At 44.4% G+C, this 23,282-nt stretch overlaps 1 protein-coding gene across 5 annotated transcripts in view; it reads left to right on the forward strand.

The window, feature by feature from the left end:
- The first annotated feature begins 11,420 nt into the window (after positions 1 to 11,420).
- Positions 11,421 to 23,282, forward strand: part of ZNF71 (zinc finger protein 71) — a 204,484-nt gene continuing 192,622 nt past the window's right edge. For 2 of the 5 annotated variants that reach the window (XR_008622183.2, XM_034945811.2), the window contains exons 1-2: positions 11,707 to 11,755; positions 17,612 to 17,696. Coding sequence is in view for 2 of the 5 variants with exons in the window: in XM_014342907.6 (XP_014198393.5) it covers positions 11,578 to 11,864; positions 17,612 to 17,696 (372 nt within the window). In the remaining 3 variants the exon portion in view is untranslated. Of the gene's footprint in view, positions 11,865 to 17,611; positions 17,697 to 23,282 lie in introns of all 5 variants that reach the window. The other 3 variants (XM_014342907.6, XM_034945809.3, XM_034945810.3) reach the window with 3 other exon arrangements.

A 23,282-nucleotide genomic window follows, 5' to 3' on the forward strand; every position in this document is an offset into this window, starting at 1 on the left:
TGTTTGAAAAATAGATAAATAAAATCATACATATGTACAAAATTAAAATAGGGCAAAGAGTAACTGTATCTTAGAAGAATTTTCGGCAGTTAGTTTACTAGTGTAGATTAAGAAAAATCTAGGGCATTTGTGGAAGTGAAATTTGAGGAGGCTGAATATATTGACAAAGTAGCTTGAGTAGCCTGCCGTGGTTCTAAGAATTTGTTGAACTCATCCATGTACCAAATGCTGGCCGCTAATAAATTACATTATAAGGCCAGAAATCTCTTAACATAATGTAAAGGATGTTGTTCAGACTTCAAAAGGCAGGAATGCTGGATTGGTTCTTGTGTTGCAACATCAGGTCTCCTGACAAGAGTCCAGAAACCTATACATTCATTCTTCCCGTGAGAAAAACACCATTTGTCTAATGGATTTTAAAACCATTACACCAACTCTCTGGCAGATCAAGAATGCTATGTAGAGAGGTTGTAACTGAAGGAGCATCTCTGATCAAAAGACTAATTGAAATGGGAATGACACCAAACTGCCCCACCAGGTGAGCCTCCTCTGGGACTAATGTGACTTCAGAGAGAGCCTTTAACTCAGCATGGCCTGAGAGTCCTTGGGCAGATTGGGGCCTTGGGGAGGCTTTTTGGGGCTCCTGGTGGCAGAAGCAAAGAACAATTTAAAAATAAGGTTTAAAAAATTCTACCTACAATAGCATCAAAAGGAATTAAATACTTAGGAATCAACAAAAGTACAAAAGTTAGATTCTGAAAACTATAAAATATTGTCGAAAGAAAATCCCATATTTATGCATTGGAAGGCTTAATATTATTAAGATGGCAGTGCTTCCCAACATTATCTACATGTTCAATGCAATCTAATTTCCTTTTTGTGGGAATTGATAAGCTGATCCTAAAATTCATATGGAAGCACAACGGACTCAGAATAGCCAAAACAATATTTAAAAAGCAAAACAAAGCTGGAGACTCACACTTTCCAATTTTAAATCAAAACTGTAGTGACCAAGACTATGCAATACTGGCATAAGGATAGTTATAGAGATCAATGGAATAGAAATTAAGGTCCAGAAATAAACCCATACATTTATGCTCAATTGGTTTTCAACAAGGATGTCAAAACAATTTAATGTGGGATAAGAAGAGTTGTTTCAGCCGGGCGCGGTGACTCACGCCTGTGATCCTAGAACTTTGGGAGGCTGAGGCAGGTGGATTGCCTGAGCTCAGGAGTTTGAGACCAGCCTGGAGAATATGGTGAAACCCAGTCTCTACTAAAAATGCAAAAAATTAGCCGGCTGTGGTGGCGTGCACCTGTAATCCCAGCTACTCGGGAGGCTGAGACAGGAGAATTGCTTGAACTCGGGAGGCAGAGGTTGCAGTGAGCCGAGATCGCGCCATTGCACTCCAGCCTGGGTGACAGAGTGAAACTCTGTCTCAAAAAAAAAAAAAAAAAAGAAAAGTCATTTCAACAAATAATGGTGGGATTACTGGATATCTACTTGCAAAAGAATGAATTTGGGGCTGGGCGCAGTGGCTTACGCCTGTAATCCCAGCACTTTGAGAGGCCATGGCGGGCGGATCATGAGGTCAGATTGAGACCATCCTGGCTAACACAATGAAATTCTGTCTCTACTAAAAATACAAAAAATTAGCTGGGTGTAGTGGTGCGTGCCTGTAATACCAGCTACTCGGGAGGCTGAGGCAGGAGAATGGCATGAACCTGGGAGGCAGAGCTTGCAGTGAGCCAAGATTGTGCCGCCGCATTCCAGCCTGGGCGACAGAGCAAGACTGTCTCAAAAAAAAAAAAAAAAAGAAAGAAAGATTGAATTTGGACCCCTACCTCACACTATATATGAAAATGAATGCAAATAGATCAAGTATCTAAATGCAATAACCGAAATCGTAAAACTCTTAGAAGAAACATAGTGGTATATATTCATGACCTTGGATTTGGAAATAGTTTCATAGATATAACTGTCAAAGTACAAGCAACAAAAGCAAAACAAGTTGGACTATTATCAAAATTAAAAACATCTATGCTTCAAGGCTGGGCATGGTACCTCATGCCTGTAATCCCAGGACTTTGGGAGGCTATGGTGAGAGGATCACTTGAGGAAAAGTTTGAGACTAGCCTGGGCAACATAGTGAGATCTAGTCTCTACAAGAAAAAAAAAAATTAATAGATGAGTTGGTGCATGCCTGTAATCCCAGCTACTCGAGAGGCTGAGGTGAGAAGATTGCTTGAGCCTGGGAGATCAAGGCTTCAGTGAGCTGTGATTGCACCACCACACATCAGCCCAGGTGACAGAGCAAGACACTGTCTTAAAAACAAAAAAACAAAAAAATCTATGCTTCAGAAGACACCATCGAGAAAGTGAAACAATTCACAAAATGAGAGAAGTTATTTGCAAATCATTTATCTGTAAAGGACATGAATCCAGAATTACAACTTAACAATAACAAGACAAATAACCCAATTAAAAATAGGCAAAAGGTTTGAATAGACATTTATCCAAAGAAAATATATGAATGAAAAACAAGTATATGAAAAGATGCTCAACATCACTCGCCATTAGGGAAATGTGTATCAAAACCACAATGATCTGCCCCCTGAAAGGGCCAGACAGGGGAAGGAATGCTGCGGTGGGGTTTTGTCATCCTGAGGATGGATAGGTGACAGAGCCTTCCCAATGTTCTCACTCTCCAATGACAGCTGGAAATGTGGTGTTTTGTTTTGTGAAAATGAAGGCAGATGAGTCATGAGAAGAATGGGCTAAAAATCCTGTAACGTGTGCACACATATTTATTCCATCTTTATTTTGTTCTAACAAAACACCTTGCATAAAGGAACCAGCCACGTATTCCTTTGTTCCCACTGAAAGAGTTTTTTCTTTATTAAAAAGAAGTGCACACATATTGATCTACTTTAAGCACACACACATTGATCTTTACATTCAATGTAATTCAAAAAAAATCAAAGTAAGATTTTTAATTGACGATTGTAGACTGATTCTGTTACCACAACTGGACTGGGAGTTCTTTGGCTCTCATGTAAGTAGGAATTAACATCAGGCCAAACAGAAATTTTCTCAGGCAAGGTTTAAGAGGCTTGAAGCTCAAGCTATGCAAAGTCACTTCCACATTTTTGGGTATCTTTTCAGCAGCACCCCACTCTACTGGTACCAATTTACTGTATTAGTCTGTTTTCATGCTGCTGATAAAGGCATACCCAAGACTGGGGAGAAAAAGAGGTTTAATTAGATTTACAGTACCACATGGCTGAGGAGACCTCAGAATCATGGTGGGAGGTGAAAGGCACTTCTTACATGGTGGCGGCAAGAGAAAATGTGAAAGAAGCAAAAGCGGAACCCCCGATAAACCCATCAGTTCTTGTGAGACTTATTCACTATCACGAGAATAGCATGGGAAAGACCATGCCCCATGATTCAGTTACTTCCCTCTGGGTCCTTCCCACAACACGTGGGAATCCTGGGAGGTACAATTCAAGTTGAGCTTTGGGTGGGGACACAGCCAAACCATATCACTATCCTTTGGGAAACATAAAGTTAGGTTGCCAACTTTATAGCACTTCCCAGTTTAAATTGTAGGAGGACAAGTTCCCTTTTTTTTTTTTTGAGATGGAGTCTCGCTCTGTCACCCAGGCTGGAGTGCAGTGGCGCGATCTCAGCTCACTGCAAGCCCCACCTCCCGGGTTCACGCCATTCTCCTGGCTCAGCCTTCCGAGTAGCTGGGACTACAGGCACCCACCACCATGCCCGGCTAATTTTTTGTATTTTTAGTAGAGATGGGGTTTCACTGTGTAAGCCAGGATGGTCTCCATCTCCTTGCCTTGTGATCCACCCACCTCGCCCTCCCAAAGTGCTGGGATTACAGGCGTGAGCCACCAGACCTGGCCGACAAGTTCCCATTTCTTACTAAAGAGAAGTCTTGGCAATAACTGAACAATGTCTCTGGCAGTTTACCCCAGAAGGACAAACTTTGACTTTTACAGGAAGCTGGCCAGGAGTGACATAGGAGCCATCTGATAAGTTGAAGGAATTGACATTTCTAGATCACAGTGGAAAAACTCCCACCACCCACCCAATGTGGCCTTCACACTGACATGTTTGTTGTGTTCCTTGTATCCAAGGAGCCTGGAACTCAGAATGCATGTACCTCATGGAACATTAAGGAACAGTCTTCATAAGGGCATAAGGGCTGCTGTTCTTGTGACTAAGCACTATTAATACAGTGCCCAAACAGGGACAGTCTGAGTTACACACAATTTAGAGTCACTCAAATTGATTCCTCGGTTTTTGATTAATAGCATATTGGTGTTTTAAATAAAGTATTTTCAGAAGAGTACAAAGGGCTTTAATTAAATCTGAGTAATTTTAAAGGAAATATATTATCAAAAAAGAGGAAAAATGTGCCTCAAAATAGACATAAATGGCTTAAATGAATGCTAAAACTGAAAATCAAAATAATTTAGAATGCACATACTAATTTGGAAACAGGTAAAACAGACATAAGGGTTTTATTTGTAGGGGGAGGGTCTGTAAAGTTAATTATGTGAACTTCTGAGTTGTAACTATGTATTTTTACAATCTACTTTTTGACTATTTCCTTTTTGGGGAACAATGATTTAGATATCCTGAAAATGCCACATCAGTAAGTTGAACAAGAAGAACAGGAGCTTTAAGAACAAGATTCAACATGAAACAACACAAGTGTTGAATATTTTATAAATAGCTAAAGGCAGAAAAAGTTGCCAATTATCTCAGACTTCCAGAAAGTGAACACAAACAAACAAACAAACTAAAGTCTTAATTGAAAAGAAGAAAGAAAGACATGAAGAAAGAAATAGAGAATGCATGTTGAGAGTGGGGACAGGTAAGTACCAGCTGGACTCTTACCCTGGGCTGTTGGTCCTGAGGATGCGGTATAGGTTCAGCCTAGGCACTGGCTCCACCCCTTGAAATAGTTTGGATATTTGTCCCTGCCCAAAATCTCATGTTAGATTGTAATCCCCAGTGCTGGAGATGGGGCCTGGTGGGAGGTGTTTGGATCATGGGGCAGGTCCCTCATGGCACGGTGCTGTCTTCTCGATAATGAGTGAGTTCTTGTGAGATTAGGTCCTTTAAAAATGTGTGGCACATTTCGCCCCTTCTGTCTTGCTCATGTGTTTTTGCCATGTGATGTGCGGCTCCCCTTTCACCTTTTGCCATGATTGTAAGCCTCCTGTGGCCTCCCCAGAAGTCAAGCAAATGCCAATGCCATGTTTGCTGTACAGCCTGCAGAACTGTGAGCCAATTAAACCTCTTTTCCTTATAAATTACCAGGTATTTCTTTACAGTAATGCAAGAATGGCCTAATACACATCTCAAGGACCTCATCTCTGAGAGATCACACAGTTCTTAAAATCAGAGGGGCAGTTCGTTGCTGAATCCAGGAAGACAGGCCCCAGGTCCAGGTTTTGGAATGAGTCCTGGAGGCAGTAAAGGGTCTGCTTGCCTGGTGGGGAATATTCAGAGGGCATCACTGAGGAGGGGGCCCACTCTCTGAGCAGGTGAGGACCAGCAGCCAGAGCTCCCACCAGCCCACAGGGGCAAGGAGGGAGGCCACCTTGGGCAAAGGAGATGAAGGAAAAGGAGGTGAGGGTGCTGAATGAAGGCTGCGGTCCTGTCCTCTGCCTCACCCCCAAAACCCAGAGGTCAGCCTCCAGCCCCTCACACTCCACAGAGAGGCCTTGGGAGGCTTGATGGAAACCCACTGAGTTCTGAGCTCCAGGTCCCAGGAGAGCTTATAGCCACCCCCAAGTCACCACCACCTGCTGCTCTGGTAGGGGCCCTGGCTTCTGCCTCCAGGAACCCCTAACAAGCTTCCTCAAGGCCCCCAACAACCTGTGCAAGGACTCTCGGGAAATGCTGAGTTAAAGGCTCTCTGAGGTCACACTAGTCCCAGAGGAGGCTCACCTGGCAGGGGAGGTTGGTGCCATGGTCTGGAGGCTCTGGGTTGAGGATGAGCATTGGAGTTGTGGGGCCCAGGGAGGCCAGGCAAGCCCCCATTCAGGAGGAGGTAGAGACTGAACCCCCCTCACAGACCCAGGAAACAAAGACCACCATCCTTGGGTGTCCAAGTTCCGGGATCTCTGGATCACGGACATTCAGCTGCTGGCTCAGAGGCGGGAGGAGAGAGGGGCAGAGACCAGAACTCAGAGAGGACTTCAGGGGATCCCCCAAGACTGCCCCCTTTTCAAATCTGAGCCTGCTCCTGCCCGCTCACTGGGAGAGGTGAGAGGGTCCCATTCCAGCTCAGCTCGTGGAGTGAGAGGCCCACTCTCCATCCCTTGTGCCCTCCCTAGAACCAATTCCGTACCTGGCACATGCACTGACACCCCGTTAATTCAGTCACATTATCTGACAGTAGGTCCTCTCTTTACCTGAACGTAGCACCTCCCTGTATCCCCCATCTAGGCATCTCTGATGCTCAGGGAGCAGTTATAGGTTTGGGGGTGCCCCAGGAAGGCAAATGGGCTCTGGGTCTCCTCCTACATTTTGTGGGGAGGGTCATTGTGGCCACTGGATCATTCAAATTAAAAACGTGGACTCGACACCCCTGAGCTGGAAAAACGTCAGACAGGACATTCTGGGGGAGGTTAGAGGCACAGGGCACCAGGACACACAGGCCCTCCTGCACCTACACTGAATTCCTTCACTCACAGCTGGAATCGTGGATCCTGAGCCAGGCACTCTGGAAGAAACATCTGGGGAGGAATAGCTGTGGTTGGTTCCAAAGGACCAACAACCTGGGACCCCAACAACCCCTCCCTTCTGAACCTCCCTTGGGATCACTCACACTCCCTGCATCCCCACACACACATAAAGCAGAGGCCGCAGCAGCAGCTCAGTGGCATCTCTATGCTGGAGAACCAGGCCCACCCCCATACCATCCAGTTCCTCTTTTGGGGAAGAAAGAGGAAAAGCCCCACTGGAAGCCACTGGGAAGGGTCAGGATGGCGATTGAACCCAGAAGGGAAACTTCAGATACACAGTCCTTGGAAATCAAAGAAGATCTAAATAAATTGAGAGAGATTCCATGTTCATGGGTAGGATGACTTGGTATTGTTCAGATGTCAGTGCTTCCTAACTAATCTATAGACTCAACCAATCCCAATCAAAATCCCAGCAAGTTATTTTGTGGATATTGAGAAAGTGATTATAAAGTTTATATGAAAAGACAAACATGCTCAGAATAGCCAACACAATACTAGAGAAGAACAGAGTTGGAGAGCGGATACTACTCGACTTCAAGACAGAGCTATTGTAATCAAGACAGTGTAGTGTTGCCTAAAGAATAGAGAAGGAGCAATGGACCAGAATAGAGATCCCAGAAATAGAACCACATGAATATAGTCAGCTGATCTTTGTCAAAGAAGCAAAGGCAACTTAATGGGGAAAGAACAGTCTTTTCAACAAACAGTGCTGGAACAATGGGATGTCTGCATGGAAAAAACAGACACATTTTTCACAAAATTAACTTAAAATGGATCATAGACTTAAATATAAAAATGCAAAATTATAAAACTCCTAGAAAGTAACAGGAGAAAATCTAGGTGACCTTTGGTTTAGCAATGAGTTTTTAAATACAAGATTGAAAAGCACAATCCAAAATAATTTAAAAAAAGAAAAAAAAAAAGCACAATACATGAAAGAAAAAATTTATAAGTTGTTCATTAATATTAAAAACTACTCTGTGGGCCGGGTGCAGTGGCTCACACCTCTAGTCCCAGAACTTTGGGAGGCTGGAGGCGGGGGGATTACCTGAGGCCAGGAGTTCGAGACCAGCCTGGCCAACATGGTGAAACCCTGTCTCTACTAAAAATACAAAAAATTAGCCAGGTGTGGTAGCAGGTGCCTATAATCCCAGCTACTCGGGAGGCTGAGGTGAAAGAATCGCTTGAACCCGGGAGGTGGAGGTTGCAGTGAGTTGAGATCGTGCCACTGCACTTCAGCCTGAGCGACAGAGGGCGACTCTGTCTCAAAACACAACAAAACAAAAAACAAACAAAAAAACTTCTCTGTGAAAAAATACTGTTAGACTTAAAAGACAAACCACCATTGGGAGGACATGTTTTCAAAACACATAGCTGCTAAAGGACTTACATACAAAATATACAAAGATCTCATAAAACTCAACAATAAGAAAACAATGCACTTGAAAAATGGGCAAAAGATCTAACAAAAACTGCAAAGAGGATATACAGATGGTAAATAAGCATGGAAAAAGATGCTTACCATCATATTACCATCATATGTCATTAGGGAATTGCAAATTCAAGCAACAAGAAGATGCGACTACACACTTATTAGAATGACTAAAATCCAAAAAGAACTTTCAATATCAAATGGTGGCAAGATTGTGGACAGCAGTTCTCATTCATTGCTGTGGGTATGCACTTTGGAAAACAGTTTGGTGATTTCTTACAAAGCTAAACATACCCTTGCCATATGATCTAGCAATCACACTCCTGGGTATCTGGCTAGGATTTGGAAAAACTGCTCTCATAAATTGATGCCAGGAATGTAAAATGGTATAGCCACTCTGGAAAACAGTTTGACAGTTTGTTAAGAAAAAAACTAAACATACTATACGACCTAGTAATTACATTACTGAGCATTTATCCCAGAGAAATGAAGAGTTATGTTCACACAAAATCCTGTAATAAAACAATTAACAGTGGGAAGAGGCAGCTTACTAATTGGGAGGAAATATTTGCAAACCGTCTATCTGATAAGGGGTTAATATTCAAAATATATAAGGAACTCCTTCAGCTCAATTACACTAAAAAACAAATTACCCGATTTAAAAATGGGCAAATGACTTAAGTAGACATTTTCCCAAAGAAGACATATAGATAGCCAACAAGCATATGAAATGATGCTCAGCATCACTGATTATCAGGGAAATGCAAATCAAAACCACAGCAAGATATTACTTCACCCCAGTTACAATGGCTATTCTCAAAAAAAAAACGTAACGTGTTAGGCTGTGGAGAAATTGGAACCCTTGTTTACTGTTGGTGGGAATGCAAAGTAGTGGTGCTTCTTGGAAAACAGTTTGGAGATTCCTCAAGAAATTAAAAGTAGAACTACCATATATTCCTGCAATCCCCATCTGGGTATATGGCCAGGGAATTGAAACTAGGATCTCAAGGAGATCTCCAGGAGGTTGCAATGAATAATGCACTTCCATGTTCATTACAGCATTATTTACAATAGCCAAGAGATGAAGACAATGTACATGTCCATTGACAGATGGACAGATAAAAAAAGTGACACATACACAGACACATATACACACAATGGCATATTTTTAAGCCCTAGAAAAAGAAATCCTGTCATATGCGACAACATGGATAAACTTTGAGTACATTATGCTAAGTGAAAGAAGCCAGTCACAGGACAAATGCTTTATGATTCCACTTACATGTGGAATCTAAAATAGTCAACCTCATAGAAACAGAAATTAGAATGGTGGTTTCCAGGGGCTGGGGGAGGTGAGAAGATGTTACTCAACGAGTATAAAGTTTCTGTTATGCAAGAGAATTAAGTTCTCTCTATACAGCAACTTGAATATATCTCCAGAGAATTGTGCTGAATGAAAAAAGCCAATCCCACCATTCACATACTGTATGATTCCATTTGTATAACATTCTTGAAATGACACAATTGTATATATGGAGGATAGACTAATGATTGAGTCTGGAGGAAAGTGAGTGTGGCTATAAAAGGGCAAGATGAAGGATCCTTGTGGAAATATCGGAAGAGATCCTTGTGATGGAAATGTTCTGTCTCTTGAATGGACCTACGTCAGTATCCTACTTGTGATATTGCAAGATGTTGCCCTTGGGTGAAATTACCTAAGAGACATAGGGCTCTCTGTATGATTTCTATATTATGTTTTACAACCTGACGTGAATAAATCCACATTTATCTCAGAATAAAATATTTCATTTAAATACATCATTAATCACCACCTAAGGCTAGCTGCTGTTGATGGTTTTGTGGCCACTTGGACGTTCAGCAAATGTTTTTAAACTTGGCTTTGTGGTTTACTATAGAAAAGGGTCTCAGCCAGGCACCTGGTTCCTACCTTTCCTCTTGTGTAAGCTCCCCTGTCTGTATTACCCAACTAATCTGGAAAGTAGCTTGGCTGTGAAGATTGTTTATAAATCATAAAATGTGGAGACCAGGGGTCAGAACAAAGGAAACTCACAACAAGGATTAATGCTTTTTTTCTTATATCTAAAGATATAGGGAATTGACATTTAAAGATCTAGTTGTTTTTTATTTGCAATTCTAGAATCCAGCCACACCTCCTTCTATAAAATAGAACTAGTGTTCTGGTGATCCAAGCAGAGGAATATGGCTTCATACACAGAAACGGGCTGAGGAAAGCAGAAACAGAGAACAAGAGTGGATAGGTCATTTCAAAGTTACTTTCCCTATCAAGGTTAAAGCAAAGGGGATTTCTTTTATCATGCCTGCTAAACTGGCCTGTTTGGGACTTGGCTATTATCTCTCTCTTTCTCTCCTGAGAGGAGGTCAGATAACAACTTAGTTGGAGTTGGTGGCCTGGAACTTCAGCATGAGTAGCTCCATTTCGATTTGATCTGTTGGGCCTAGTGCAGGAACTCAGTCCAAACCGATGGTCTCCTATACATTTTATTCTACACCTATGCTCATTTTCTTCTTTGCACATCTGTATGCTTTAAAAATGTTCTTTAAAGATAAGCATGATTATCAGGTTTAAAGTTGCCTGGGATGGTCCCTCAGGCCAGTCCATTGGCTGGACTGCAGAAATGTCTGCAGCAGATGTGACACGCCTCTTTTATTCCCCTCATTTCTCTGCCTCCACCCATCCCTTGTCCTTTTCTGTTTTCCCTCCTCCCTCCTCCCTCTCCTTACCCATTCTTTCCTCTCTTCAGCCTGTCCTGCCCTCCCCAACTCCACTTTCTCTTTCTTTCCTCCTTTTCCCACCCTTTTCTTCTTCCTTATAGTTCTTTCCACCTTCTCTTCCCCCTTTCCACCCTTTCTTCTTTCCTCCTCCTTGCCGTCTCCATTCTCTTCCTTTCCTGCCTCCCTGCCCCTCCCTCCTCCCACCCCGCTCCCTCTTCTTTCTGTTGGTTCCTCTCCTCTCTGACCTGTTCTTTTCCCTTAGTCTCTCCCCAGCCCTTCCTCCTTCCCCGCCATCCTTCTTCCAACCCCTCCTCCTTCTCCATCTCTTCTTCTTCCTCCCCAGCTCTCCTCCCCAAGTCCCTCTCCATCCTATCTCTTCTCCCCGCTCCTCCCCATCCCTCCTCCCCTTCCATCCTTCTTCCCACCTCTCCTACTTCTTTTCTCCCTCCTCCCCTCTTCCCTCCTGTCCCTCCTCCTCGCCCCTCCTTTCCCTCCATCTTTCTTTCCACCCTTCCTCCCTCCGTCTCTTCTCTCTCTTTCCCTTTCCCTGCCTCCTCCCCCTCAATCCTCCCTCTCGCCCCCGCCTCCTTGGCCGCGGAGGCCTCTGTGAGATGGAGGAGCTCAGTTGGCTCCGCTCGGCTCCGCTCGGCTGGGCTCGGCTGAAAAAACCCGGGGGGAGGTGGCGCGCGCGGGTTTCTGGGAAGCGTAGTCCGGCGCAGTCCGCGCAGGCGCACTGCGGTCGGGCGGGTCTAGCGGGCGCGGTCATTGTCCTGGCAGAGCGGCGAGCCGGTGAGTGTGGCTGCGGGGTCCCGCCCACCCTCTACCTGTGCCGGGGGCCGGGGGCCGGAACCTGGCCCCGGGGAGGGCGCGGCCTCGGGGAGACGGCGTGCAGGCCCAGGTACGGGGAGTGCAGGGCTGGGTGCAGGTCCAGGGCGTGCGGGCGCAGGAGAGGGCGTGCAGGCTAGACCGAGGTGCGCCTGGAGAGGCTGAGCGGCCGAGGAGAGGCTGAGGGGAAGCTGAGGGGCTAAGGAGAGGCTGACTGGAGGCTGAGGGGCTGAGGAGAGGCCGGGGCCAGGGAGGGAGAGGCGTGAGTGGGTTGGAGGTAGGAAAGTTGCATGAACACCAGGGCCACCCTGGGGGGAAGGTGGCCTGTGTGAGAGACAGGCAGTGCATATCATCCTGAGGATGAGGCTGTGTCTTTGTGGGTATTGTGAATGTGTCTGTGTGTGTGTCTGTGTGGGTCTGTATGTGTGTGTGAGACAGATTGTGTCGTCCTGAGGGTATGGCTGTGTCTCTGGATATTGTGATTGTGTGTGTGTGTTTGTTCGTGTGTGTGTGTGTGTATGAGACAGAGAGAGAAACTGCGTGTCGTCCAGAGGCTGGGTCTGTGAATGAATGTGAATGTGTCCATGTGTGTCCGTGTGGGTCATGTGTGGTAGCGTGTGTGTGTGTGTGTCCCACTTCTTCAGAGTCTTGGTCTCTCTGTGGAGCTGTGTCTCTCCAGGTCTCTGCTTATGCATGTGTGGTGATATCTCTGAGTGACTGCCTGTGTCCTTGTCTTTGGTGTTGTGGGTGTGTCAGCCTTGATCTCTGTCCATGAGTGTCTCTGTGGGAGGGTGCCCTCTGGGTGTCCACTATGTCTGCTCTTTCCATGCATGTCTCTTGGCACGAGTGTAGGGCTGCGTCTCTCCAGGGGCCAGTCCTGTCTGGATCTTCCCTATCTCTGTGTGTCCACCTGTGTCTAGAGTATTTCTTGATGTTTGCGTGTGACTCTGCAGGGGTGGGTGCGTCTGGGTGTGCCTCTTCCAAAGACTATATACCTGGACAAGGGAGCCTAGCAGAGCCACTACTTTCTCACCCTACACTTCTCCTAGTCTGCCCGCCCACAGTTCCCTGGCTTTTTCCTGCCCATAGAAGGCTCTGGAGGCGTAGGGGCCTGGGAGTGACAGGGGCCGGGTGGAGGAGGGGAAAAGGAAGGCTGTTTCTTCTGCCTTCCACAGGATCTTCTTAAAGTGGGATCAGACTCCCAAAGGGTCTCTGTGCCCTACTCTGTTCTGACCAAGGAGAGGTTGATTTGTTCAGGGAATGTGTATGCAGCCAGTGCTGGCCGTTTATAGGTGTCCCAGTAACTCTGAGGTAGAGACCATCATCATCCTTATCTTACAGATGGGGAAACTGAGTCTCAGACTAAGTACTCACCCAAGGCTACCTCAGGCATCCAGGTTCCAGAGCCCCCACAATTAACCACCAGACAAATGGGAGATCCCTTTTTTCCCTTTCCGCTCAGCTGACACAAGGTTGCAGGATTTTCCCCAAGGGAATCCCCGCTTGGAAACAATGGAAATGGAAGAAAGGAAGGAAATGCCAAAAAGCTCAGAGGAAGAAGAATCCAGATCTAAGGCCAAACTAGGTTCAACAGCCACTGGCCATACTCTTGGGCAAATCACTTCCAGGGCCGCTGCATGATTTTTAAGGGTACTTTGCCTTCATGGGCCCCTTGCTCCATTGTTTTTTTAAAGCACTAAAAATTACATTTTGTTATTTCATTAATAGGAAGACAAATGTAATCTAGGCTGGATTCGATATTTTCTTATGATTTTAAAAGAAATTAAGACCTTCCTATGGGCCCCTAAAGGTTTCATGGGCCCCATGCTCTGTGCCTACTGGGTAAGTGGGCTCTGGTCACTGCTGTGATCTGGCAAAATGGGCCAGTGTTCTTGACCTCATAGGACAGGGGTGAAAGTCAGAGACCACTATCTGCAAGGAATATGTTTTTTTTTAAATTAAATTGCGTTTCAAAAATGTTGATGGTAATATGAAGTTTCTACACCCAGGGAAACAATTCAAAGGAAGAGAAAGAAAAAATAATGAATAACCCCTACCCCCTTCTCATTCCCACTCCATGCCCTCCAGACACCAACCCAGCCTCATTCCACAGCCTTCCCCAGGCTGGAAAATGCTGTACAGATGTGTCCACATCCACATGTTTTGGTTTGTTTTTTTCACAAAGGGGCTAAAGGTATGCATAAAACTGGGTAACTTGCTTTTCTCACTTAGTGAAACCACAGACATGTCAACAGATGCAGAACTAACTCTGCTTCGCAGAGGCGACTTGATACTTCATACTATGGAGACCCTACCCTTGATTTGATTCCTTTAGTAATGTTTATTAATTTTGTTTTCAGGGTTTTTTTTGCCTCTAGAAACAATGCTGCCATAAATATCTTTTTTTCCTATATGTAACTTTTACACGGCGCTTTTATTGGTGTGGGCAGATTCCCAGGAACAGGGTTGCTGGGTTATGGGATTTGTGTATTGCCAGCTCACTTTCCAGAAAAATGTTGAGCGACTCACATTCCCTCACCAGTGTGTGAGAGGGCCTGTTCCTTTGAATCCTGGCCAGCACTAGAAGTTAGCTCATCTGTTCATTCAGCTTGATGTCTAAGTGCCTCCTGTGTGTTAGACATTGTCCTAGATGTCGGAAATACAATCTAAAAGTGATCATCCCTGCTCCCTGGGGGCTTCTGTTCTCATGGAGGGAAGACAGATGACAAACTTGAAAACAACTATTTTTAAAAAGACAGTTGTCAATAGTGGTTTGTAGTGCAAGAAAATAGAGGGGGAGAGAGTTGCTGCTTGAGGTCAGGTGATTGGGGGTAGAGGACTTCTCCAAGGAGGTGACGTTAGAGCTGACCAGGAAGCAGGGGTAGTCATGGGAAGAGCATTCCCTCCAGAGGGAACAGCAGATGCAAAGGCCAGGGGGCCTGGGGCCAAGCATGGGAGAGGGGAGTAGAGGAGATGGAAGGGGAGAGGCCATCAGGGGCACATCATAAGGGCTGTGTGGGCAGCAGTGAAGACTTTGAGTGATTTCTAATGGTGGAGGAAGCCAACGAAGAGTTTTGAAGAGTTTTAGCCCAGAGGACATTTTCACTGAGTGATTACAGTTGGCCAGGTGTGGTGCCTGTGTACAGGCATTAAGTGGTAGGAACCCCCAGCCCATACCTTTGTGATCCTTTTGTTCTACAACAGGGCTTCTCAACCTCCACACTACTGACCTTTGGGCCTGATCATTCTTTGTTGTGGGGCCTGTCCCGTGCATTGTACAGTGTTTAGCAGCATCCCCAGGCTCTACCAACTAAACGCCCATAGTACCCCCTGCCAAATTATGACAGTTTGGCAAATGTCTCTAGACGTTGACAAATGTCTCCGGGGCAAAATTGTTCCCGATTGAGTTCCAAAGGCTTCTGCCAACTTGCCTTATATATATGCCCCCCCTACAATTAAAATTACTTTTCACTTGTGGAAGTTGGGACCATTTGGCCTAAGAAAGGCTCTTCTTTGTCTTAGTGGTTCTTACGCTTTAAGACGTGTCAGAATCACCTGGGAAACTTGTTTAGAAATACCGATTCAGGGGCCCTACCCAGGTAGTTTGATTCAGAGGATCTGAGGTGGGGGGCAGGAATATATATTCTGAGTGAGATTTTAATAAGCATCCCCAGTGATTCTGGTACTTTGAGAATTGGTGCACCAGCTAAAAGAGCATTGTGTTAGAGAGGATTGAGGCTTTTCTGGGTGATCCTGAAGGGTTGGAGATGTAGAGAGGCATGCTTCTGTTTATAGCAGAAGAAAAACTCATTTCCAGTCAGAGGTGTTGGTGGCACAGGTAGTGAGCCCCCCATCACGGGAGAAGCCAGGACTGAGCCAGCATGTCTCAGACTCCAAGAATTTGTCCTCATCTGTGTCATGGATCCTATTTTTTTTACTTTGCCATTTACTTGATTTGGCTCACTGATTTTTTTTGTTTTTAATTTAAATCAACTTAGTTTAAAAGGGTATTCTGTGTGACTGCTGTAAAAGAAGCTGAGTTTTGCTGTAAGAAGGGAAACAAACTTTAAAACAAATTGAAGTAAAGCCAGGCAGTTCTAATGAGATATTATGGTCACCCTAAGTTTAGGGCCTGAACCCTGCTTTTCTTTTTAATTTTAATTTTTAATTTTTGTGGGTGTGTAGTGGATTTATATATTTATGGAGTACATGAGATATTTTGATACAGGCATACAATGTGTAATAATCACATCAGGATAAATGGGGTATCTGTCACCTCAAGGATTTATCCTTTGTGTTACAAACAATCTGATGACATTTTTAGTGTTTTTTTTTTTTTTTTTTTTTTGGGACGGAGTCTCGCTCTGTCACCCAGGCTGGAGTGCAGTGTTGCCATCTCAGCTCACTGCAAGCTCCGCCTCCCGGGTTCACGCCATTCTCCTTCCTCAGCCTCCCGAGTAGCTGGGATTACAGGCACCTGCCACCACACCTGGCTAATTTTTTGTATTTTTGGTAGAGACGGGGTTTCACCGTGGTCTTGATCTCCTGACCTCGTGATCCGCCCGCCTCGGCCTCCCAAAGTGCTGGGATTACAGGCGTGAGCCACCGCGCCCGGCCAGTTATTTTTAAATGTATCATTAAATTATTATTGATCATAGTCACCCTGTTGTGCTGTCAAATAGTAGGTCTTATTCATTCTTTGTGTGTGTGTTTTTTTGTTTTTTTGGGGTTTTTTTTTTTTTTTTGAGATGGAGTCTCGCTCTGTTGCCAGGCTGGAGTGCAGTGGTGCAATCTTGGCTCACTGCAACCCTCTGTATTTTTTTAATACCCATTAGCCATCCCCACATTCCCCCCACCCTTCCACTACCCTTCCCAGCCTCAGGTTTCTTCATCATTCTAGTCTCTATCTCCATGAGTTTGTTTTAATTTTTAGCTCACACAAGTGAGAACTTGCAAAGTTTGTCTTTCTATGCCTGGCTTATTTCACTTAACATAATGACCTCCAGTTTTATCCATGTTGTTGCAAATCACAGGATCTTATTCTCCTGCTTTTCTTTTGTTTCAAGGGGCGAGTGATGGGTTGCAGGGATGTTAAGATATCTCTTCACTTGAGACTTTGTCCTGAGCTTGTCAGGAGAACTGGAGGAGAATTGAATCAAGATGCATTTCTCTAGGCGAATCTGGCTCTGAGAGCCCCTGGGTGGAAGTTCCTTACACTCATATCTGCTAGTTGAACCTCATGGTAACCCCATGAAGTCTGGGGGAAGTGCCCAAAGAGGCCACAGGTGGTTCTGGGGCATCTCAGGGGGCCTCAGTCCAGCACTCACACTCAAGGAGGGATCCGGGCAGGGCCATTGGGAGAAGGCAGGGTGTCCGGTGGCCCTCAGCAGCCTGCGGGAATGTGTGTGAGTGTATGTGTGTTAACCGTATCTGTAGGAGTGCACATGGGAGTGCGTCTGTGAGGCATTGTAGCCTGGAGGCTAAGCATGTGGACCCAGACATACTCTGCCTGACTCCAGTCCCAGCTTTGTAATCTTGAGCAAGTGGTTTAATCTCCTCGGGCCTCAGTCTCCTCATCTGTGAAATGGGAAGGTAGAAGTAGTACCTCCCTTCCAGGATGGTTGGAAGATCAAGTGATATACATTCAAGTTCCCTACATGCAGTAAGCCCTCTAAATACTCACTGTTGATGTATGTGTATGTGTGTCTGTCTGTCTGTCTCTGCTTGTCTCTCAGTGGGTGTGTGTCTGTCCTGTCTACATTTGTGAGGCCAGCCTAGGCCTGGTCTCTCAGCATGCCTCCCTCTTTTTTCTCCCTACAGCACTGTTGGCCACCGCAGGCCTGTCTTCCTATTCACCGTGGGCAGCAGAGGGATGGCTGCTCAGCTGCTGACTGATGAGGCACTGGTGAGTCATGTTGCCCTGTCACTCTCCTTTCCAAAGGCTGAATCCTGCCTTGGGTGAGCCTCTGCTGCTCGAACCCTCTCCAAGGCCCCGAGTCCCATCTTCTGGGGCTGTGTCTGCCCTGATGAAGAGGGCTGTGCTTACAGATGATGCTGACCCTGGCTGTGGGGTCAGTTGTAGGGGACAGGGAAGCTTTGGAATGGCCAAACTAGCTCTCTGGACTCTTAGGAGACACAGGTGGGCACCTGTGGGAAGTGGTGGTTTAGACATGTGACATTGAGTGAAAACTTGCGCAGGACCATGCTGGATGTGTGACCTTTAAAATGGGCAAACGCACTAAATGCTCCTTGTGAATGCCCACATGTGTGATGAAAGTACAAAAGCTTATGGGAATGAGGCCCACAAATTCACCCATGATTTTACCCCAAAAGATAATCACTCTGGAATGTTTGAATCTGGCTAAGCAATTTTAATGTTAAAGATTGCTTTTTCATCAGAGATTTCATCCTGAGCATTTCTCCACATCATTAAAAACTCCTTTGTAACGTCCATCTTAATGACCCCATAAAAGTGTTGTTCAGTGGCCATACCCTGGTTTACTTAATGGTTCCTCTGTTGTTGGACCTTTATTGGTTTCCAAGTATTCTTTTTTTGGTTATAAACAGTGTCTTGAGGGACACTGGGCACAAATCTTTCCTTGTGTCTTATGTGATTTCTTTAGGAGTGATTCCTTGAAGAGGAAGATTGGGTTGGGTGTTTTTGAGGTATTTTGATATTACTTTCCTAATCAGTTATGGCGGTATGTATTCCCACCAGCATGTCTGAGTGGGTCTCCGATGATTTATATGGCTGTTGTCAGGCATTTATTCTGCATGTTGGATATATTTAGATTGGTGCAATATTGCACCATGATAATAAATGATAAATGGATATAAATGACAAATGATATAAACCATGATGAGCCTGATAGGGGACAAGTGGTGCCACGTGATTTATTTCTGAGTAGCATTGTTTGTATTATTAGTGAAGTTCAAGTCTTAGAAAATGTTTACTAGCCATTTCTGTGGGCAGGGAAATGATCTATCTTGTGCTTTAGCAGTCTACAGGAATCTGAGTATGCTTTAAAGACTTTACAGAAGGAAATGTGTGTGTGTAAATATTTGTGGCAAATATTCTTCCCAGATTTGCTTTTTGTTTATTTTACTTTATTTTTTCTGTATAAAAGCATTTCATATTTTTAAAATCAAATCTGTTGGTTTCTCCCACTGTGGTGTCTTTCTTCATCTTTAAGCTGTGAAAGGGTTTCTCCATCCACAGGTCACATAGCAGCTATATTTTCTTCCTTTTCACCATTTGTCATTTGAATGTTAACAATGAACTTTTGAATCTACCTGTAATTGATTTTGCTATATAAATGTGTCAGTAGACTTATTTGGGAGCTTTGGTTTACTCTGTCTTCATTTTTTTGGTACCTTTGTTGAGGTACACATCACGTATCACAAAGTGTACAATTCACTGATTTTGGGTACATTCATAGAGTCGCGTTAACCATCACCACAGTCCATTTCAGAATATTTTCATCATCCTGAAAAGGAGCCGAGTACCCATTGGCACTCATTTCCATTTTCCCCCATCAGTCCGCGGCCCCTGGCAACCAGTAATCAGCTTTCTGTCTCTACGAATTTGACTATTCTGGACATTTCAAATAAATGGAATCATACATGGTGTGGTCTTTTGTGACTGGCTTGTTTCACTCAGCATAATATTTGCAAGGTTCAACCATGTGGTAGCACATATAGAGCTTCATTCCTTTTTTTGACTGAATAATATTCCAGTGTGTGTTTCTACATATTTTATTTATCCTTTCATCAGTTGATGGACATTTGGGTTGTTTCCACTTTTTGGCTATTATGAATTATGAATAATGCTGCTATGAATATTCATGTATAAGTCTTTGAACATATGTTCTCAGTTCTCTTAGGTGTGTACCTGGAAGTGGAATGTTGGGTCATTTGGTTAACTCTGTTGAACCAGTAAAGGAACCACCAACCAGACTGTTTTCCTAAGCGATTGCACCATGATGCCTTCATTTTTGTCTCATCTGTGATTCTTTCCTTGAATTCTTCTTTTACCTACATTACTTAGAAAGATTTGTTGATTGTTTTTATTTCAACAGGGTTGGGAGTTTTGGTTTAAGTTTTTTTTTTTTTTAATTACTACTAGTGTAATTACATTCGATTTTTTTAAAAAATTGAGCCTGTCTGGTTTCAGCTCTTTAGAGTTTTCCCTGTGGTGAAATGGTTTGTGTCATTAGACAGGAAACCGAAAAAGATGGAGTACTAGAAAAAGGGGCCTTGGACACGTACGTGCAGAGAACTCAGAGGCCCTTTGTTAGCACTTCTGTCCCAACACGATGGGCTCCCAGACCTGGAAGGCTGTGTTCTGTGTCTCAGCACAACCCTGGTGCCAGTCTGGGCTTGGTGCCTGGAGACTGCTCAGTGAATAGTTATTGAGTGAATTAGGTGGGTGTACTTAGGGAAGACTTCCAGAAGGAATTGTTATATTACAATTTTGTAAAATAAATAAATATAGGGGTGAGAGGGAACTTTTGGAGGTAATGGATCCGTTTATGGCCTTGATGGTGGTGATGGTTTCACGGGTGTATATGCATCTGCAAACTCATCAAGTTATGTACATTATTAAATATGTACAACTTTTTATATATCAGTCACACCTCAATCAAGTAGTTTAAATTTTTAGAAAAGGAGGAATTATTAGCTGGGCTGGCTGAAAGATACATTGGGCCAAAAGGTCAAATAATATCATATAAGGATCTATAGTTGTACATAAGATATATATTAAATATCAACATTAAATAATAGCAAGAGTTGACATTTACTGAGAGCTTCCTCCATCACACGAGGCACCGTGCTTGGACCATATTTGTACACATTTAACCTCACAACCCTGTGGAGGGGGACATTGTTATCAGGAAGCCTGCCTCTCATATGAGGCTCAGAAAGAGAAAGACAGTTGTCCAAGGAAACACAGCTCATGAGGGGCAGAGCCAGGATTCCGTTGCAGAGCGTGGTTCCTGAGCCCACACTCTGAACCACCAGCCCAACTGCTTTCTATCAAAGGTGACCCCTCAGGCAGAGGAGGCTATCTTGAGCCCAAGCCCCGAAGGGCACCCTAGGACCACAGAGGGACTAGCCAGCGGGGGTGAGGCCTCCCCTTGGGATTCAGTTGGTGGTGGGGAGACTCAGTATGCTGGAGAGAGCCAGTGAGCTCTGAGTGTCAGTAACAATAGCTGGCACTTATTGAGTGCCTGCTGTATGCTATGCATTACCATTCTGAGTGTCTTACATAAATAAGTGGGCAGGTGGGGCCTGTAGCAAATTGGAGCTTTCTTGCCCCATCAAAGGGCCAGCCACCACTCAGCTCCAGCCTAGAGTGGCCAGATATTCTGGTGTTTAAAGAGAAACTAGAAATTCATTTTCTTGGTAAATTGTGGATGTGTTTTTCATGTGAGTAACAATTAAAAACAATTTTGAAACCCCCATAGGAGCAAAATAGAAATGTGTACAGCTGGCTTCAGGCCCAGGTACATCTCATATGCGCTGTGTGCTCAGAGCTCCCGTTCGTTCCTTGTGCCTTGGGGGTTGTACCACTGAATCAGTTCAGAACAGCAGGTCCCTCTGTAGGACACAATAGGTCTCTCATTACTCACATGCCATGCTGTGAGGAAGCCCAAGCAGCCACAAGGAAAAGCAATGTGGAGAAAAAGAGATGCCCACCAAGGCCTCAGTTATGCCATCCATACCAGCTCAAGAGACAGACTTGTAAACAAAGAAGCTAGCAGACTACTCTAGCCCAGCTGCCATCCAACTGCCACCACACAAGAGATGCCAGGCACGAACTGCCCAGCTGAGCCCATCAACCCCAAAATAGTAATAAATTGTAGTTTTTGAGCCATTAAGTTCTGAGATGGCTGCTACCCAGCAAAATATAACTGGATCAGAAATTTAATCTGTGGCCGTGGCTCAAGATCTTCATGTGGCAGAGTCATGCATGGATGATGTGATCAGCCAGCAATAATGTGAGACGTGCAGGCCTTCATCACACTAGGGAGGAGGTCGACTGTCAAGCACCATTTCTGGAAGTGGCTTCAGGATCGCTTGTGATCTGTCTGGAAGAGAAGCGCCAGCTGGGACACTCTGTGATATTTATCCAACTGTCTTCTTTATAGGCAAAAGACGTGCCATCCATCTCAGGGTCTGATCCAAACTAAACTGCTCCTTGGCTGTGATGCCAGCTAGATTGGTATTATACGTGGATGAGGCCATCTAATGTTGGGGCTGAGAGTTGAGCTGACTGGGTTTAAAATGCTGCCACTCCCATCTGTGTGACCTCTTGTGCCTCAGTCTCCCCTTTTGTAAAAGAGATGAGCTGATAAAAGTGCCTACATAGTAGGGTTCTTTTGAAGATTAAGTGAGATGATGTGTGCAGTGGGCTTAGAACAATACCTGGCATGTAGTATGTGCTTAATGAACATTAGTTATTTTTATCATTATTTGCTAATGAATTAGTATGGAAGAAACCTGGTGCCAATACCATGTCTGTCTTATTCACAGTTGTATGCCCAGTGCCTGGTGCATGGCAGGCACTTAATAAATATAGGTCAAATGAATACATGAAAGGGTGAAGTATCACTCTGTGTGTTTCCAGGAACCATCAATGAACATATTTAGAATATGTCAGAATATGTATTAGATACCATTGATCTAGAATTCCTGTTTAGGGGGTAAAAATTCAACCATACTTTTCTGGTAGCCCGGAAAATTATAAGTTAATCAGTTAAATTTCCAATCCAGTTATATTTTGCTGGGTAGTAACCATCTCAGAACTTAATGGCTCAAAAACTACAATTTATTACTATTTTGGGGTTGATGGGCTCAGCTGGGCAGTTCGTGCCTGGCATCCCTTGTGTGGTGGCTGTTGGATGGCAGCTGGGCTAGAGTAGTCTGCTGGCTTCTTTGCTCACATGTCTGTCTCTTGCTGTGGTATGGATGGCACTGCTGAGGCCTTAGTGGGCATCTTTTTTTTTCCACATGGATTTTCCTTGTGGCTGCTTGGGCTTCCTCACAGCATGGCATGTGAGTAATGAGACATAATGAGACACCTGTTGTGATGACTGGCTTCTCCCAGAGCAAGTGTTCCAGGAGGCTGAGGCAGGAGCTGGAAGTCTTCTGTGATCTAGCCTGAGAGTCCCAGAACATTACCTCTGCCAGATTCTATTGGTCAAGCAGGTCCCTAAGGCCAGCCCACATTCAAGGATAGGGGAACTAGACTCCACTAGTGAAGGATTTGAGGCCATTTTCAACAAGTCTACCCACTTATATTGTCTACCAAAGCTGACTTATATTGAAAGAGACAGTGAAAATGGGTAATTTGATCCAGCAAAATATAACTGGATCAGAAATTTAACTGGTGTTTTAATTTACAATTTTCTGGGCTACCAGAAAAGCATGGTTGAATTTTTAAACCCTAAACAGGAATTCTAGATCAATGGTATCTAATACGTATTCT

The sequence above is a fragment of the Pan paniscus genome, chromosome 20 (genome assembly GCF_029289425.2).
Source record: "Pan paniscus chromosome 20, NHGRI_mPanPan1-v2.0_pri, whole genome shotgun sequence".
Lineage (NCBI taxonomy): Eukaryota > Metazoa > Chordata > Mammalia > Primates > Hominidae > Pan > Pan paniscus.